Source organism: Amia ocellicauda, chromosome 23 (assembly GCF_036373705.1).
Source record: "Amia ocellicauda isolate fAmiCal2 chromosome 23, fAmiCal2.hap1, whole genome shotgun sequence".
In the NCBI taxonomy this organism is placed as follows: Eukaryota; Metazoa; Chordata; class Actinopteri; order Amiiformes; family Amiidae; genus Amia; species Amia ocellicauda.
Window position 1 is genome coordinate 3,889,879 of NC_089872.1, and position 20,011 is coordinate 3,909,889.

The window sequence follows — 20,011 nt, forward strand, 5'->3', positions numbered from 1 at the left end:
TTCAAACCAGAGGAGCTTTTCCAGATCAGCAGGGACACACGCACCCAGGGACACAAATGGAAATTGGGCTTCAAGGCATTCAAAACGGAAAACAGGAGACACTTCTTTACACAGAGAGTAATCACAATCTGGAATAAACTACCCAGCGATGTGGTTGAAGCTGAAAGTTTGGGAACATTTAAAAATAGACTGCATAGGATCCTTGGATCACTTAGATATTAATGAACACCAAACGAGCACGATGGGTCGAATGGCCCCCTCTCGTTTGTAAACTTTCTTATGTTCTTAAAAGGGTTTGAAGCAGCATGAAAGAGATTGCATTGCATTGCAGGTGAAAACACCATTGAGGAACCGGCTCAAGAATGACCACCTTGACGTGTGCTGCAGGGTGGCCATTGATGGACCGAACGCTGATGAGATAGACTACCATGGCCTTCTCAGATCCTTTTATTTAGTTAATAAAAAGAGGAGGGTGAAATGCTTGGAAGCAGGATGTGACCTCTGCAACTGACTGCCTCCCCTCTCTCACCCCCCTCCCCCCTTCCAATGTTGTAATAAAATTATTTTTTAACCTCTATCCAATTGAGAATATGTGGAAAGATTTTAAAATTCCAGCTTGATGGAGCTTGAGCAATTTTGCTAAGAAAAACTGGCAAAAAATGCTGTGTCCAGATGTGCAAAGCTGGTAGAGACTTATCCACATAGACTCACAGCTGTAATTGCTGCCAAAGGTGCCTCTACCAAACATTGAATGAAGGGGTGATTACTTATGCATTCCATTATTTTCTGTTTTGTATTTGTAATTCATTTAGAACAATTTACAGATTATATTTTTCACTTTGACATTATGGAAATTTTCTGTGTTGATCAGTGGCAAAAAATCCTGATTAAATCCATTGTGATTTCATGTTGTTACACAATGAAATGTGGAAAAGACCAAGGGGGTGAATACTTTTGAGAGCCATTGTATATATAATTATTTTAAGTTTAATTAATGACGACGGTGCAGGGCTCGTTAAATAGGCGTGGTCTTTGAAAATTGACAAATGTTATTAATGTGTGTCCCTGCAGATCTGGAAAAGCTCCTCTGGTTTGATGTGGTCGATGCCTTTCATGATTTTGAAGATTTGGAACAAGTCCCCACGTAATCTCCTATGTTCCTGGGTGAAAAAGTTCAGTTCCCTCAGTCTCTCAGAGTAGGACTTTCCCTTCAGACCTGGAATAAGTCTGGTTGCTCTCCTCTGAACTGCCTCTAAAGCAGCAATATCCTTCTTGAAGTGTGGTGCCCAGAACTGTACACAGTATTCCAGATCAGGTCTAACTAGTGCATTGTACAGTCTTAACATTACTTCCCTTGTTTTAAATTCTACACTTTTGACAATATACCCTAGCATTCTGTTTGCCTTTTTTATTGCTTCCCCACATTGCTTGGATGGAGAAAGTGAGGAGTCCACATAGACTCCTAGGTCTTTCTCATGCGTTACTTCATCTAGATCTGTACCTCCCATAGTGTAATTATAGTGGACATTTTTGTTACCTGCATGTATTACCTTGCACTTGTCCACATTGAATTTGATTTGCCATGTGTCAGCCCACAACTGAATATTATCTAAGTCCCTCTGAATAGCCTGTGCTGCCAAGATTGTATCTGCTGAGCCACCTATTTTAGTATCATCTGCAAATTTGACAAGTTTGCTAACTATCCCAGAGTCCAGATCATTAATATAGATTAGAAAAAGCAAAGGTCCTAGTACTGATCCCTGTGGAACTCCACTAACAACCTCACTCCAGTTAGAAGCAACTCCTCTAATTGACACCCTCTGTTTCCTATACATCAACCAGTTCATAATCCATCTACTTACATTACCCTGAATGCCTACAGCTTCCAATTTGAGGATCAGTCTTTGGTGTGGAACCTTATCAAAAGCTTTTTGAAAATCTAAGTATATCACACCATTTGCTTTCACATGATCTACAGCTGTAGTTGCGTGTTCAAAAACTTCCAATAAATTAGTAAGACATGATCTGCCTCATCTAAATCCATGTTGACTATCTCCAAGAATAATCTTTGTGGATCTAATTTGAGTTCTTCTGCTTCAATGTCATTTCTGACATAATGCAACCCCACCACCTCTTCGATTTTGCATGTCTCTCCTAAACTGTGTGTATCCTTTCAACTTGTATTCATCCCCATCATTTTCTGTAAGCCATGTTTCAATCACTCCTACAACATTATAGTCACCCGCCAGCACTGTAGCTTCTAGGTCTAACATCTTGTTCCTTATACTCCTGGCATTGAGGTACAAACACTTCAGGATTTTCCTACTAGCAGTTTCATTTCGCTTTATTTTCTTTCCTTAGTGGAACATCTCCCATTGTCAGAGCTCTCTGCCCCCCTCGTACCTAGTTGAAAAGATTCTCAATTACTCTGCACATACACTCTCCCAATGCATTAGCCCCCCTTGTGTTTAGATGTAGACCGTCTGGTTTGTACAGGTCCATCTATCCTAGAAGAAAGACCAATACTCCATAAACCTATAAACCTCTTCCCTACACCAAGATTTCAACCACGTGTTAAACTTTCTAATCTCAGCCTGTCTCCCTGGCCATGTATGTGGTACTGGAAGTATTTCAGAGAAAACTACAGTGGAGGTTCTGCTGTTTAGTTTAGTTCGTAACTCTTTAAATTTGTCTTGCAGAACCTCTGTCCTACCTTTTCCTATGTCATTGGTTCCAATGTGGACCATGACCAGCTTTGGCCAGCAGCCCGTCTACTAGTTTAGGGAGATCTGCAACCTGAGCACCAGGCAGGCAAGATACCACGTGGGTCTCCTTATCACTAGAACACACTGCGTGATCTACACCTCGAAGAATCCAATCTCCTGCTATAACTACCTCCCTCTTCTGGGGGGGAGTGGGCACCATGGTGCTCTGGTGCTCAACTGCCCTCCCGTCACCCTCTGAGCCACCATTATCCAACTTGGTGTCCAGCAGTTGGAACCTGTTGGGCATTTCTAGCTCTTTGGTTGTCTCCAAGGGTTGTGCGTGCTCTTTTCTGTGGTTACGACCTACTGTATCCCAGCAGTTCTTTACACTTTCCTGCTCTAAGATCTCAACTCTCCTAGGTTTTGGCGTGCATACCATCTCTCTCATGGGCTGATTGACCAATTCTTCTATATCACTAATACAGCACAGATCAACAAGCTGGGCCTCAAGAACACAGCCCTTGATCTCTAGGACTTCAACCGACAACGGGAGGCAATCATTCTGCAAACCGGACACTGTAGTGGTCACATGCTTCTAAATGTACTAAGTTGTTGGTGCCCTAAACACTGTCTCTTGGTTTTTGTCCCCTAATTCGACTGCTTGACCTTTTTATCTTTTTGTAGTTGCTTAAATACCTTTGTGTTCAGCTTCTGCCCACCAATTGACACCTCACTGACTCACTGACTCCACCTCCAGATTCCCAAACTAGGTCACCTTTCCTTCAAATCTAGTCTAACCACACAACAGCTAGACTGAATTAACTACAATTAAGGAAACTATTAATACGATTTACTTCAATTAAGGCAAATCTAAAACACGATTAGGAATGTTAAGACTTTCTGAAAGTAAAAACACAACAAAATAGATCTCTCTCTCTCCTGAACACTTCTTTTTGAAAGACATTATTCCTGGGTATCTACTGCAGTGGCAACTGAGTAACTATTTATTGAATAATTAGACCAAGTGAATCATATTATAATGTATTAATTTTATTTTACTTAATATTTCTAAATATGAAAACCCTATCTTACTGCTTTTTATTAAGGATTAATTACTTTTCTCATAATGAATGAGTTCACCAGAATTAATCTGTGTTCAAACTGCAGAGGCATTTCACTGAGTAAGTAAACTAAGTAAGCTATAGTTTAACAAATATATATATACAACTTAATTAGTGAATAACATTGCTTTAAATATATTAAACAATATATTAATATTGCTATTTGTATGTTTCACCTTTGCTTTAGTTTCCCTGTGTTGAAAGACTCTGCTTCATCCATCTCCTCTTCCTCTGTCTCTGATTCCTCCTCCTCTTCATCTTTATTATAAACCTAAAAGTAAATCAACAAATGCTTTAATACATGGTGTTTCAACCCCAGAGAATGTAATACGGTCTCTGTATATATATTTTTATGTATGCATGTATTTTTTTAATCATCTATATATGTATTTATTATTTAACTGAAGAATTTAAAGTGATTTACATACTAGGAGTACACAATGAGCAGCAACCAAAAACGTACATGTATATTCAATACAAAAAAAATCTAAGAGTTCGAAACACAAGGTTCTTTTGATTTAAGCACCATGATTCAATATTGTATTTTAAACTATGATTGTATATAGTGAAAATGTTATAGCCAACTTTATTTAGTTATAATATATTAATTCTCAAGGAGTTTTAGGGGGTTGGAATAAAACAAAACAAATTGTCTTCCCATTTGGAAACACTGCTGGGTGCGTCTTACTCTCCACATGATAAGTTTTCATGTCCGAGGTGTTGAAGAGGCCCAGGCTATGGCATATTGTGATGCCAGACACTTGCCTTTGACAATACATTGTTCAGATTAAAGGACAAATAAAGACACTAAACAATGGTTCTACCTTGCTACTGTGTTTGCATTTTATAATAATAATTCTTATTGTATAATAATTCCACAATTCCACAATTTCAAAGTAGCAAATCAGATTGCTGATGCAGTCTCCTAAGACAGTAATTCATAAAATTGGGGGGCGTGAATGTATCCTGGGGGGTGATCACCAACTTGGCAATAGTTATAAAAATAAAAATAATAATACATATCTTAACATACATTGTTAGCATGCATACACAATTAAGACATTAATTATGGTTTTAAGAGTAAAATCCTTATAAATAATGAATTAATAATTAATAATCTGATCACGAAAAGTAGCAGGTTTATAGAAAACTTTTCACATGCTTTGTAGTCAACACAAACATGAATATACACTACCGGTCAAAAGTTCTAGAACACCAAGATTTTTCCAGTTTCTATTAAAATGTACGCAGTTTAATGCTTCAATGTACAATTAAATTAAAGCATAGAACAAATAAACAATTGGAGATAAAAAATTAATCATGGAATTGTTTTGTTTAATTAAATTTAACCCCTTAAGCTGACAAAATGATTCACCCCCCTTTTCCACATTTCATTGCGTTACAACATGAACCAAAGGTCCCCATCCAAGTTGATGGTGCTTGAGCAATTTTGCAAGGAAGAATGGGAAAAAATTGCTGTGTCCAGATGTGTAAAGCTAGTAGAGACTTATCCACAAAGACTGTAATTGGCTGTAATTGCTGCCAAAGGTGCCTTTACCAAATATTGACTGAAGGGGGTGATTACTTATGCATTCAAGTATATTCTGGTCCGAGGTGGGTGGAATACTTTTGAGAGCCAATGTAGGAATTACACCCATTTTTATATGTGGCCCCCTAATTTTAGGGGCTCAAAAGTATTAAATCATTAAATTGTGAGTTTCATACTTGGTAGCAAAGTCTGGAACCCATAGACATCACCAGATGCTAGGTTTCTTCCGTGGTGTGCTCTCCCAGGCCTGTACTGGAGCAGTCTTTAGTTCCCGCTTGTTCTTTGGGTGTTTTGCCTTCAGTTTTGCCTTCAGCAAGTGAAATGCATGCTCAATTCGATTCAGGTCAGGTGATTGACATGGCCATTGCAGAACACTGTAGCTCGTCTGCCTGTCCTCTGATCAGCTCAGCAAGTTTATACCCAGTTAACACACAACATTGCCACAATGTTGTACAATGTTATGGCAACATTGTGTGTTAGCAGGGTAACTTTCATTTTGAACTCAATCTTTTGTGTCAGGCTGGCGACAAGCTTGCTGGTGTTAGCGTTTAGACTACTGTTGGCATTACAATTCAGAATCTATACAAGACTGAAAGTGCCCCTCGCCCTTCAGCCAGCTGCCTACTGGCACACGGAATAAAGACACCGCTAGGTTAGTAAATGCAACACTAACAGTCTGTTAAAAAGCACATTTTCTGCTATTGATGTAACAAGCTGTAATAGACAGATGGAGCCATTTCAAAGCACTTCACTTTATATAAAGTAAAAAGTAAAAGATGTATTTCAAATTTCAACTAATAAATAATTTAATAAAATATGTATAAACGGTTTTACGTTGTAAAATATAACGCACCAATAATTGTGCTATAACCCTATTTTAAACACCCTCCTCCCTGTCTCTCTCTCTCTAGACTAGTTAATAATATATTATTACCCCCTCCTCCCTGTCTCTCTCGACTAGTTATTATTATTATTATTATTATTTTTAGTTTGTAACTGAATATGCAAAGTACTGGTGAATATCCAAATTGGTGATGAAATGTACCCTGTGATTAAATGTGCGTGATGAAATGCAGTAGACCTGACCAAATCATATGCTGGTGCTGCCAACTGAAAATTTTAATAGCACCAGTATTAAAAAACTAAGTTTGAGAACCTTGGTTGACTGTTTTTTCCACTGCACAGGTTTCAGAGTGTACATTCTGATTATTCCAAAGATAAGCCTTCAAGATGGAAAATAGGAGACACTTCTTCACACAGAGAGTTGTTACAATCTGGAACAAACTCCCCAGCAATGTGATTGAAACTGACAATTTGGGAAAACTTAAAAATATACTGGATAGGATCCTTGGATCACTTAGTTATTAATGGACACCTAACGAGCACAATGGGTCTTAAAAGACTCCACTGCAAAACCAGTTTAGCACATTGGCATCATGGTACATTGTTTTGAAGCATATGTTTATTATAAAGACAAACAATAAACAAAAGTTAAAAGAATATAATCAGAGCAGAAAAGTAACCATTTTTCTTTTTTTTTGATAAAAGATTGATAACAGATTTGCCCTTTTTATGCATACCTACAAGGATACATAAATAGAAAAACAGACCGATAATCAGATACACAGGTTGTCACAGTCTCCCCTGCTCCTACCTTAGTTCACCACCAGAGGTCTCCCTCTCCCGAATACTAATCTAGTGCTTCTCCTTTCCTCTATCCAGCACAACCAGTTTCTCCACATTCTTTCCTTCCAGGTGCACTTGTTCTGTCTTCCTTTTTTACCATTGGCTAATCACTCCTTCACCTAGTTCAAACCCTCTCCCCTACATAGTATTTAAACCCCTCTGTTTCCCAGCATAATTGTGAAGTCTTGCATTCTCTCCTGGATCAATTCTGAGCATTGTTTCTTGATTGCCTTACCGTGTATATTGACCTCTTGCTTCCCTCTCTCATTTACCCCTTTTTGGATCTCCCCACTAGCCTGCTCGCTTGATCGATTGACCTGGACTGTCCCTGTTTACTCTCTATCGTTTGCCCTTATCGGATTATCTGCTTCAACTCTAAGCCTGCACTTGGATCCTTTCCTTTGGTCCTTGAGGACGTTACACAGGTTTTAATAGCCCATGCAAACAATTAACTAGTACTGTAGTCAAAAAAGTGCACCAACCTGCAAGTAGGTTTTAGGAACCAGGCCTTTGTGTCCTTTGGAGTCTTGAGCAATCCACCAGCCATCAGGATTTTTTTCAAGAATTGTCAGGACTTCACCTTTCTTTGGAAAAAAAAAGGCAAAACTTTGTCTGGGTTTAACACAAAGGAAAAGTTATGTTACCTACTTTTCAAAAGTAAGTTTGCAAACATTTCTACACTTAAATATGTTGCACATAATTTGTTTCTTATAATATTTGCCATTTAATGTGAGATACGTTTATCCCATTAATTCTTTTTTATTTAATTTTATAAATTATTATTATTTGTATTATATTGATAATTACATATATCACAAGATGGCTAATGGTTCTGTTCATTTAAGCAATTCAGCAATTTGAAATAGGTTGCAAACCATTAAAATTGTAGCATTCTGAGTGCGCTAATTATTTATCTTTAAATGGTCAAAAATAAAGAAAGAAAGGTGATCATGCATAAAAAAGCGCTGGGAGAGAAGGTCATGTGTATCCCGTGGTTTCCCTATTTCTGGGGGGAAGGGGGGGGTTGTCTTGCTTAGCAGTGTGGCATAGTGGTTAGGACTCTGGACTCCTGACTTATAAGCAAGCACACCTATAAAATGTACTTGGGTGTCTAATTCTGCTGTCTTAGCTTTGGAAAAATGGTTTGCTTCTATGACATGACTGCAGTCCTTTACTCATCTCCAGCTATTATTTTCATATTTTCTTTTCCTAGCATCATTAAAACAACGTTTAAAAAATTAATAAAAGTAATAATATAATGAACCATTGTATATAACATAGTACAAGACCCTTGTCTGACGTTTGGATCGTATAGTTGATACATTGTTATCGATTTGTATTATCTACAACCTAAAACATTGTCAAATGCTGCGAATCCAGCGTTTGCCGAAAAGCGTCACTGAAACGCAGCTCCGCGCAGCCGAGTGTTCAGTTTGGAATGCAGCAGTAGAGTGGCCTGACTGATCCTCCTGCATTCCACTGCCAGAGTGTGACCATACATTTGTAAGTGTGAGACAATCCAAATGTCCTAGGACTTTAAAATGGATTGGTAGTGTTGTTAGTATTGCAACAAAATACTGATGTATAAAATACAGAAAATCAATAAATAAACCTTATATACATGTATGTATTTATTATTATCAACGTATTGGTCATCTTTGTGTCCTGTTAAAACTGCTTATCTATTTCCAGAAGAATTGCAATATGTTTGTAGCACATTTGAAATTATTTGAAATTAAAGTTTTACTGGATTTTTTGTTAGTTCATTTTCAAAACTTACTGTACCACACACACGTTTGCAAATCTGACAAACGTCAGCAAAACATTTGCGAGCAAGCAAGCAATACAATGCATTGCACTCGTACTGCAAAATAATCATAAAAAAACGGCATTATAATTAATTAATTACTGTATAAAAACAAAAGAACCCCAAACCAATAACATATTTAACACGTGTACAGCAATAAACTCCATACAGTATACTTTACCATGCAAATTGCATGTTCTACGTTACTTATTTAGGATTTTTTTTTAAACTTTAGCTCTTCAGGTTCGCCATGATAATACAGTACTGTAAATAAGAGCAAATAAGTTTCACTGTAGTTGGCTGATTTACTTCAAAATTTATTAAAACGCCTAGATTGAAATGAATAACCTGAGAGCAGTTTTTATCCGTATCTTTGAGAGCAATGTAGGTGTGCAATTAATCTTAAAGAGGGTGTGTGTATACTCAGCAGTTCACACTGGACCGAGACCGGTACAAGTCCCCTGAGAGAGAGGACTGCTGTTCCGGCAGAGTGTCGGTCTCGTGCACCAGACGTTCGCTTTCGACTCAAAATGATGGCTGAGATTCTAAAAAGACATTTATCAAAAAAAAAAAACTGGGGCATCTCCTACATTTTTGCTCATAACTTTAAAAACTTGATGAGTTAGGCTTTTTAAGATCTGAAAATGATATTTTGGATGGCCAGTAGGGGGGCTCCCAAATCTCAAACTAAAAACACCTGAAATCTTATATGGTTAATCATAGTTCCTCATAACTACCCTAAATACAAAATATGGAGGAATTTGGCTGACCCCCATCTTCCTGATTTTTTCCATTTTGTCTGTTTCTCATGTAATGACAATTAACATCAAGTTAGAAAAGTTATCTGTGTATCCCGACTGTGATATGTAGCCTAAAGTTATGTTGATTACTGTGGATATTGGCACTGCGATATGAAACATTATTAGTAGGCTGGCCAAGTTTGCTCATACATTATTCCTGAAGTTAACTCTAGCTAACTACATATGAATTCGATATAAATTAAGTGGTTACAATGGTCTGTAAAGGTAAAACAACTAACGTTAGCTACAGACTTGTACTTTACTGGTAGTAGGTGTGTGTGCCCCCCCCCCCCCCCCCGGTATATTTTAGTTTTCTAGTGAAAACACTATAAAACACAGCTTTTACTTAATTTCTTTGATGGCTAAACATCTTGCGAGTTGATACAACTTGACGGTCATGATTTAAGATTGGATTGTTTACAAAACACAGAATTCACAGATCTAGCCTCTTTAACTCTCAAAGTGCACCAGATTGATGCTTTTAACTGTTAAAATTGTGACGGTCCGCTAAATTTTGTTTGCTTCCAGGGTATATAGGAAGTAGATAAAAAGATGCCTAGAGAGTTGCCTGAAGAGACGCCGAGAGAAAGACGCCTAGAGAGTTGCCTGAAGAGACGCAGAGAGAAGAGAGACAAAACAAATGTAAAAGTGGGTTTTAATGGACTTTAATTAATTGGTATTTACTCATGTATTTATTGTGATTTAGTCTAAACTCTCTGGACTGATAGAACTTTAGGGGGGCAGGCAACATGAAACTGTTTCCTGTGTAATCTATGTGCTATGTGCTAATGCTGATCATTAATAGAAATTGCTTTATATATGTATGCCATCTAGAGTTGTGATTCTTTACCACCTACCGTTGATATAATTAAGTCTGATGATATAATGTTATGGGGCTAGTCGGCACAGGGTGTAGTTGGGAGTCTTATATTTCTGTGTATATCCTGGTAACCTTTTCGTGTTATATTATTCTTATATGGTTTATTCCATTTTATTCCATTCCAACTATATAAATATCATGCAAATTGTTACAACATTTATAAAATGCTAGAGGGTTCGGGTCTCCCCACCACAGTTTCCCAAAATCCTGTGGGAAACACTGAAGGCATTTATTTTTTATTTTATAATATTCCTGATCCATCAATGTAATCTTCCCCACATTTACCTTAACTGCTAGATCCCCTTCTAGCTGGGCACTGAAGTCAGTGACCGCAATAAATAAATTATCCAAATTCTCCTCTTCATCAGATTCTTCTTCTTCTTCTTCTTCTTCCTCCTGAATACTTTCTTCATTTCCTTCTTCATCATCTTCTTCTGAAGTACCTGGTTTTCTTTCATTTGTACTAAACAATAAAAATAAAACAGAATAAAAAGTCATTAAATGAAAAATGTTACCTCAAGACTGAATGCACCTTTATGCTTGAGATTACAAAGGTATAGCCTTTGGTATGGAAGGTATAGAAAAGCCAAGAGGGTCAACTAGATAGAATCCAGCTTAAGTTTCACAGAGTCAAAGGTGTGATTGCTTTGTTTAACCTGCAAGGTCAATGGCTCTACTTCCCACGATTTTGGAATGGTGTCTCCGTTTCTAAGGAAACGCCAGGGTTGGGGGGCACGGCTAATAGCTGTTGCACAGGGAACAAAATTAGCCGGGGCAGCTGTATACAGTATTGTGGGAGATCATACAGCCAGATTCTGAAACCCTGCGGACCCAACGACATATCATTGAGAGTGGAAATGTTTCAAAAGTAGAGCAGGTTTAATAGCATATGATAATAGGGGGGTGCCCTTTTTCCTACTTGAGTACCTGCCCCTCTACAAGCCTGTGCACGTGCTTCTCCTCCCTCTTCGCCTCCTCACCTTCCTCTTACTTCTTCCATCTCTCCTGATGATTTTTCCTCCATGTTCTCTGCTAAAATCACAGACAGCAAGCTCTTCAACAGCCCCCCCATCCCCTCCCATTCTGCCTAAATCTCCTACTAATCGATCTTTCCTCTCTGCTCCAAGGCCTCAAATCCACAAACATGTACCCCCCCTGTTCTCTATATACACACTCTGTGGGCCCCCTCATCACATCCCATGGTTTCTCATATTATTTCTAATGCAGATGAAGCCCAGATCTTCTGACCCCCACCCCCCTCTGGTTTATCTTCCTGTCGGTCAGCTATTCTGGATGCACTTGGACCACCCCAAGCGTAACCTCTCCAAATCTGATCTCCTCTTCTTTCCCCCCTCCTCATCTTCTGCTGATCTCTCCATCTAAATTCCCTGAGAATCTTCAATAGTCTCTCTCTCTTCTTACACCATGAACCTAGGACTCTGCTGCTCGTCTGGTGTTCTCTCTGCCCCAATTTGCACATGCTACTCCACTGCTATGTTCCTTCCATTGGCTCACGATCTCGGCTCACATCCAGTTCAAGACATTGACCCTATCCTATAATTGGCTCAAGCAGACTATACCGAGCTACCTTCGAACCTTCATCTCTCCATACATCTCCCATCCAGACCTCTCCAGTCCTCCTCCGCCAGATGATTAATTTTGCCTAGTCTCCAACCCCCTTCCTCAAGAACCCACTCCTTTTCATCTTGGGCGCCTAAGTGGTGGAACAACCTTCCCACTGAGGCCAAGACAGCAGAGTCCCCAACCACCTTCCAGCGATCACTCAAGACACATCTGTCTTTTATATTATTGTTCCATCATACTGCTTGCTTTTACATTGCTAGTACTCCTGTTGTTTATTTGTGATTTCTGCTTTGCCTCTTTAGCGCTTACCTATGACTTCAGAGCATGTTGTCTGCACTTGTTAGCTATTAACCACTTGACGTACGCACGTATGTCAAATGAAAACCCTCACACAGTACCATGCCATACCTGCGTACGTCAAGTTACTTATTCTATTCTATTAGCGCATGGGTCGATCTTAACGCTAGCCCACTTTAGAGCTGTTACGGATTTCAAAACATCATAGATTTCGTCCTTGGTACGCTATTTCCAGTGCGCTAGTTTCGCACATATGCTACTGACTACATGCTAGTCTGTGAAACCCGACCATGTGGAAGATCATTTGTTGTGGAGCAGCAGAGCGATTGTGGGTTTGGTTTGTTTCGTTTTAAAAAAAAAAGACCAAAAACAACACTACGAGCGATACAGCCTGATGTGGAGATAACTTGTGTGTCTATTTTATTCTTTCTGCTTTACATAATTGGAGACCGCGTAATAAATACATGGTTTCTGTTAAGAAAAATTAAGAAGAGCTAAACGTGTATAGACAACACTATATTCAGAAACGCATTACGTTACTGTAAGAAAACATGTGCAACAATAAAATATTTGCTATTTATTATTATTGTTATTATTGTGATCATCATCAAGATATGTGCTAGTAGATATGTATTTTAAATGGCACAACTTGACTCCCTTATTACTCTTACTACAGATTTGTAACTGAAAACGACACTTTTGATCATATTATTTGAATTTACTTAGGAGACGAACCAGGGCAAGTTAGTTGAAACAAAATACACATTTCACGATTAATCACACAGTAACAGCAGCTACAATATAGCAGGTTTAATTTAACTGAAGTGTGCACGTCTCAGTCATGGCGTTTATGGACGCATTTATAAGCCCTAAATATAATGTTAATATCTCGACAAAAAGAACATAATGTGTGTAAATGTGTGAGAGAAAACACTGTCAGCCCCCCTGCTCTTACCAAAGAAAACACCGTCAGCAAAAATAACTTGAGATCAGGGGACATTCATAGCCCCCCTAAAACCTGAAGTCTAGCAACGCCCCTGAACCAGTCCTTAATGTTTTAGAGGGAAACCCAGATCTGCTGTATTTATTTATTCATTCATTTAACTTGTAAATGGACACACATTAACTAAATCATGTTCGCCTTCATGCTGATTGTCTCCGCTAGTGATGGGTCGTTCGCGAATGAGTGGGCTCTAAGAGCCGGCTCTCGTAGGTGAATGTTGGGAGTCGGCTCGCATATCAGAAGAGCCGGATCTATTTATAAAAATATTTAAAAAACAATTAAGATATGAATAATCAAAATATTTAAATGAATAGAATTGACTAATTAAAAGAACGAAAAAGTAAATAACATAATATAGGCCTAAATGCTCAAGCGCACACATTCATTGTTACGGTCTGCTCAGACTAACAGCCTCACCTGTTGTTCCTGTCAATCAGACACGCAGTGTCAACCAATGAACCAAAGATGCGCGAGGGAGGGCAGAGCCAACTTACTCACAGACACACACTTAGCAGCACTTTCTTTATATACATTAAAAAAGTTATACTTTAAATGCATGTGTAATAGCATCCTTCATTTTTACATTTATTTCAATTTTTGGGATGCTGCAGTTTGTAAATTATTTATTTTTCTTTAATATGGTGCAATATTCTATTATGTTGTTCAGATTGTATTTGTTTTGAATAGTTAGATTTATATGCGCTTTGTTTATATACATTACATTTTTATATGTTTGTCATGTTCTGACCATAAAGAATAGTTTAAAACCACAATTAACCATCTGGTTTCTTCAACTTTCACTCAGGAGCAAAAAATAAAGTTTACAAACGAGAGGAGGCCATTCGACCCATCGTGCTCATTTGGTGTCCATTAGTAACTAAGTGATCCAAGGATCCTATCCAGTCTATATTTGAATGTTCCAAAATTTTCAGCATCTACCACATTGCTGGAGAGTTTGTTCCAGGTTGTGACTACTCTCTGTGTAAAGAAGCGTCTCCTGTTTTCCATTTTGAATGCCTTGTAGCCCAATTCCATTTGTGTCCCTGGGTGCGTGTGTCCTCTGGTTTGATGTGGTCGATGCCCCATGATTTTGAAAACTTGGATCAAGTCCCCACCTAGTCTCCTCTGTTCCGGGGTGAAAAGGTTCAGTTCCCTCAGTCTCTCTGTGTAGGACATTCCCTTCAGAACTGGAATAAGTCTGGTTGCTCTCCTCTGAACTGCCTCTAGAGCAGCGATATCTTTCTTGAAGTGTGGTACCCAGAACTGTACACAGTATTCCAGATGAGCTCTAACTAGTGCATTGTACAGTCTTAACATTACTTGCCTTGCTTTAAATTCTACACTTTTGACAATATACCCTAGCATTCTGTTTGCCTTTTTTATTGCTTCCCCACACTGTTTGGATGGAGAAAGTGAGGAGTCCACATAGACTCCTAGGTCTTTCTCATGCGATACTTCATCTAGTTCTATTCCTCCCATAGTGTAATTATAGTGGCCATTTTTGTTACCTGCATGTATTACCTTGCACTTGTCCACATTGAATTTCATCTGCCAAGTGTCGAACTGAATATTATCCAAGTCCCTTTGAATAACCTGTGCTGCCGAGATTGTATCTACTGAGACACCTATTTTAGTATCATCAACAAGTTTGCTAACTATCCCAGAGTCCAGATCATTAATATAGATTAGAAAAAGCAAAGGCGATCCCTGTGGAACTCCACTAACAACCTCACTCCAGTTAGAAGCGACTCCTCTAATCGTCATCCTCTGTTTCCTATACATCAACCAGTTCATAATCCATCTACTTACATTACCCTGAATGCCTACAGCTTCCAATTTGAGGATCAGTCTTTGGTGTGGGACCTTATCAAAAGCTTTCTGAAAATCTAAGTATATCATATCATATGCTTTCACATGATCTACAGCTGCAGTTGCATGTTCAAAAAATTCCTTGTCTAAACCCATGTTGACAATCTCCAAGAATATGGTTTTCATTAAGATGCTCTTCTATTTTCTGTCTAATCATTTTTTTTCCAACATTTTACAGGTGATGCAGGTGAGACTGATTGGTCTGGAATTTCCTGGCTCCGTTTTGTCCCCTTTTCTTGTGGATTGGTATGACATTTGCTGTCTTCCAGTCAGTTGGCACATCCCCTGTTCTAAGTGTCATTTGGAATATCTGAGTTAGTGGCCTATAAATAATTCCCTAATTTCTTTAAGTACTGTTGGAAATATACAATCTGGCAAAGGTGATTTGTTTGTTTTTAATTCTGTTAGTCCCTTTAGTACCTCCTCCTCATTTATCCTGATCTCTCTTATGATTTGACTGGACTGATTGTCAACCTGTGGCATGTTATCTGTCTTTTCTTTTGTAAAAACCTCTGTGAAATACTCATTTAGAACATTTGCTACATCTTGCTCATTTTCCAAGATACTTCCATTTTTGCCCTTTATCTGGTTCACTTCCTCCCTTATTGTTCTCTTGCGGTTGTAGTATTGAAAAAAGCTCTTTGCATTAGTTTTAGCTTCAAGAGCTATGTTTCTTTCTATTTCCTATTTGCTTTCCTGATCCCTTTCTTAAGATCTCTATGCAGCTCAACACATTCTATGTATTTTGTTTAATCTCCGTCCCTTTTGTATGCACTATACAACATTTTCTTTCTCTTGATAAAATGTCCAGCTCATTCTATGTATCAGAATTCAAAAATCGGCAAATAGGCCATGACGTCATGCGGGTGTTAACTCTGGCGCTGCTTTGTTGGAAGTCAGTTGGGAATTTCAGAAAAGTTATGAAAATCATTACAAACTAATATTTTATGCATGTTCAGTTGGCCCCATCACCGTATTTTTCCAAAAGAACTATCAGTTTGTAGTCATAAAAAGTTTATTTCATCACCCAGAACAATGTAATGATTTTCTTGACTTTTCTGAATTTCCCCAATGACTTCCAGCTAAGTAGCTCCAGAGTTAGCACAGAGGTTTACATCCTTACAATTCAGGACATTCGTTTCTTTGTTTTTAATTTGAAAAAAAAACATCAACAATATGAATCCTACCACTTTACATGTTTGCAATAGTTTTTGCTTTGGTTTTCTAGTACTTCTACATCTACTTCTTTGTGATCCACAACTTGCTTCCTCATTGACAGGAGAAAGGAGTCGCCTTTCATTGACAGGTTCTGAGGTAATTAATGAGTTTAAAGTTTGGTTTCAATACATTTTTCCAATACAGTTCAGACGGCGTCACATCCATAATGCTGTGTCAAATCCATAATGCTCCACTTGAGTTATACTATGAAAATATAAAAAAATCTGAGGCATTAATATGATTTGGGTGAGCTGCCAAGTTGTTCTTATAAAATGGCATTAAATGTTTTAAGTTTAAGTTCCACAAATCACAGATTTAAGACCATTTTTTAGGTCTTAGACTTAAATTTAAGCCCAAAATAAATAGGCCTGTTGCACAAAATAACTTAAAATCAGTTTGGTCTTAAATTTAAGTCATTTTTTAAGCCTACCCTACACCAGGCTTAAATGGGGAAAAGGTATCTCTTGCTATAGAAACTGACATGAAACCAACATCGCAGTACATATGCCAGGTAATTTAGATTTTTTTTATATATGAAAAGGCATACATACAAAGTAATGGAAGTTTAACTAATAATAGTTAACTAATAATAACTAATTTGACACTGAAATGTTTAATTTAATGAATAAAAACTATTAATACTTTAGGTGAACTATTACAAATCTATTATCTAGTATCTATTATAAAGAATGACAACTGTATTTACAACCAACAACTCTTAATAAATTACAATAATACTTTTCTCCTTCCCCATTTAACTTGAATCTTGCCATTTATAACTTTAACATTTTGATTTCTAGATCAAGTTTTTCCCTTTACAACAAAAGATTTCCCTTCTGTAGTTCCAACAATTCAACATAAAGGTCCTCTCTTTGAACCTAGTTTTTATTTTTTTAGTTTGAATGGGGCAGACATCTTCAGAATCGTATTATTAGTAATATTAAATATGTAAATATCCTGTTGTTATGTAGTCGGTAAAACAGCTGTAAAATAAGCAATATATCTCAATAATTGTAACTATACAAATAAGCATGCTTTAAAATAAGTATTTGTATTAAACACCAAACAATATGCATATTATGTGATGCATTTATATATGTTTAACATAAGAAGTGTTTCAGCTATTATATCAGATGATACACAGTGAGGTGTGTCGCTCTGTGTGGTAACTAGAGGGTTAGAAATGTACTGAGCAAAAGCAGTAATTGTCCCCCTTCGACAAGCTTATTAAACGTATTGAGTGTCAGCGAGTTGTATGTATAAAAACCACTCGTTGAACTCGTAAAAGCGTAGTATACACTTTCTATTATTGATTGTACTGTATTTAAACATAACATGAACAGTGATGTGAAACGAAGTGCTTTTAAAAACAAATTTAAAAATACATTTACAGTGCTACGACGGGGTTGATGGCATTTGTGTTTTGTGTTATTTCATTTCAGGCTTTATGTTTGTCAGCATTTCCACCCAAATGTACCCGTTTTCTTATGATTAGTTGCTGAACTATTGCAAGTTTTTCATTTTTGGTGAAATTTGTATTTTTTACTTTACAAGCAGCCATTTTGTTTTTTTCGTTCTTCACAAAAATAATAAGACCAGACTTTGCTGCTTAGCAACATCAGGTAAGTCAGGGCTGACGTAAGACCCACAGGGTTTTGTTTCGTGCAATGGTCTCATCGTCAGGTCTAACGTAAGTCCAATTTAATTTCTATTTAATCCGTACCATAGTTTTTTGGGGCAATAAAGAATGAATGGTTCGACTTTGAACCTTGAAATTTGAACATGACAGAGTTCAAAAAGCACATTATCTAAGATATCAATCACATTTAGCCAATTGTCACATCCACAATGCTGGAATTGCCCATTTTTACCACTATTGTACTACTATTTACCATGCTGCTCACACTGTTGTTATATGTCCTGATTGAACACAATGGATTATAATGTGTTCCAGTCAGATATAAAAGCTTGCCCACATTGTAGGAGTGAGGACAAGGCTTTAACAGACTCTGCATCAAGAGAGGCGGGAATTAATTAATCAATCATAAACATATTAATATATATTAATATCAATATTTCAAAATGGCAGCACCAGTTTTTCAAGGAGACCCTTCCTTATAGCTTCTGAGGAATAATGAAAAACTGGCAAATGCCAGCTAGTTTACTAATGTGGCACTTTTTGAAAACTTATTTATCAAATTTGAATAGTAACGAGAAATAAAAATAACTCACCTGACATCCTGCTTTTGCTCTGCACGAGGGACCAACAGTTCTGCCAATCTCTGCAGCTGTTGTTGCAACTTCAGCAATCTTGCATCTTCATCCTGTTTTCTTTTATCATAATTTCCAACTGGAGCAACCTCATCTGCCTGTTTGAGACCATATATAAGAATGGGTTATCATTATAAAACATTGACCTAGTATTTTAACTTATTCCATAGGTTATAAGTCCTGAAATGTTTGTACCTCAATGCCAGGAGTATAAGGAACAAGATGTTAGACTTGGAAGCCACAGTGCTGGCATGTGACTATGATTTTGTAGGAGTGACAGAAACATGGCTTACATAAAATGATGGGGATGAATACAAGTTGGAAGGATACACACAGTTTAGGAGAGACAGGCAAAATCGAAGAGGGGGTGGGGTAGCATTATATGTGAAAAATGTCATTGAGGCAGAAGAACTTGTATTAGATCCCAGTAACAGAACAGAATCTTTGTGGGTGAAACTTTTGAACAAGAGATCTGGAGGATTAGCAGTAGGAGTGTGTTACAGGCCACCAAACTCAGATATTCAGAAAGATGCTGCATTGTACAGTGTAATCAGGATTGCATGTAGCAAGGATGTGGCTGTTATAATGGGGGATTTCAATTTCCCAAACTTAGACTGGGAAAGCCCAGTGGGGACTACAGAAGCAGAAATAGAAATGGTTGAGATGGTAAATGACTGCTTTCTAACTAAATTTGTCAGGGAACCAACCAGAGAGAGCGCATGTATTGACTTCAAATGACCAAGATAGAGTCAGGGGGACAGTAGTTAGAGAACCAATGGCAAATTGTGATCACAATATGGTTAGCTTAGAGGCATTCTTTCAAAAAACAAGGTCCAAGTCTAAAACAATGGTCTACAATTTTAGAAAAGCAAACCTTGAAGGTATGAGACGGCACTTAGAAGTGGTAGACTGGAGCACACTGGATACAGAGTCAGTTGAAAATGGATGGGTATATTTTAAGAATATACTACTTGAGGCTCAGGAGCAATTTGTACCAAAACTTAGCAAATTGAGGAACAAAAAAAACTGGCCAAAATGGGATAATAGAGGAATGCAAAAAAATATAAAGAGGAAGAAAATGTTGTATAGCGCATACAAAAGGGAAGGTGATGAAACAAAATACATAGCATATGTTGAGCTGCAAAGAGATTTTAAGAAAGGGATCAGGAAAGCAAAGAGGGAAATAGAAAGAAACATAGCTCCTGGAGCTAAAACCAATGA

General features: G+C 37.7%; 1 protein-coding gene across 4 annotated transcripts in view; it reads right to left on the reverse strand.

The window, feature by feature from the left end:
• The window catches only part of nphp1 (nephronophthisis 1), a 119,404-nt gene that overhangs the window by 85,386 nt on the left and 14,007 nt on the right, over nucleotides 1-20,011 (reverse strand). For all 4 annotated transcript variants that reach the window (XR_010805359.1, XM_066696961.1, XM_066696960.1 and 1 more), the window contains exons 4-7: nucleotides 18,752-18,888; nucleotides 10,834-11,011; nucleotides 7,544-7,645; nucleotides 4,003-4,097 (exon numbers count right to left, since the gene is read on the reverse strand). Coding sequence is in view for 3 of the 4 variants with exons in the window: in XM_066696961.1 (XP_066553058.1) it covers nucleotides 4,003-4,097; nucleotides 7,544-7,645; nucleotides 10,834-11,011; nucleotides 18,752-18,888 (512 nt within the window). In the remaining variant the exon portion in view is untranslated. The remainder of the gene's footprint in view (nucleotides 1-4,002; nucleotides 4,098-7,543; nucleotides 7,646-10,833; nucleotides 11,012-18,751; nucleotides 18,889-20,011) is intronic.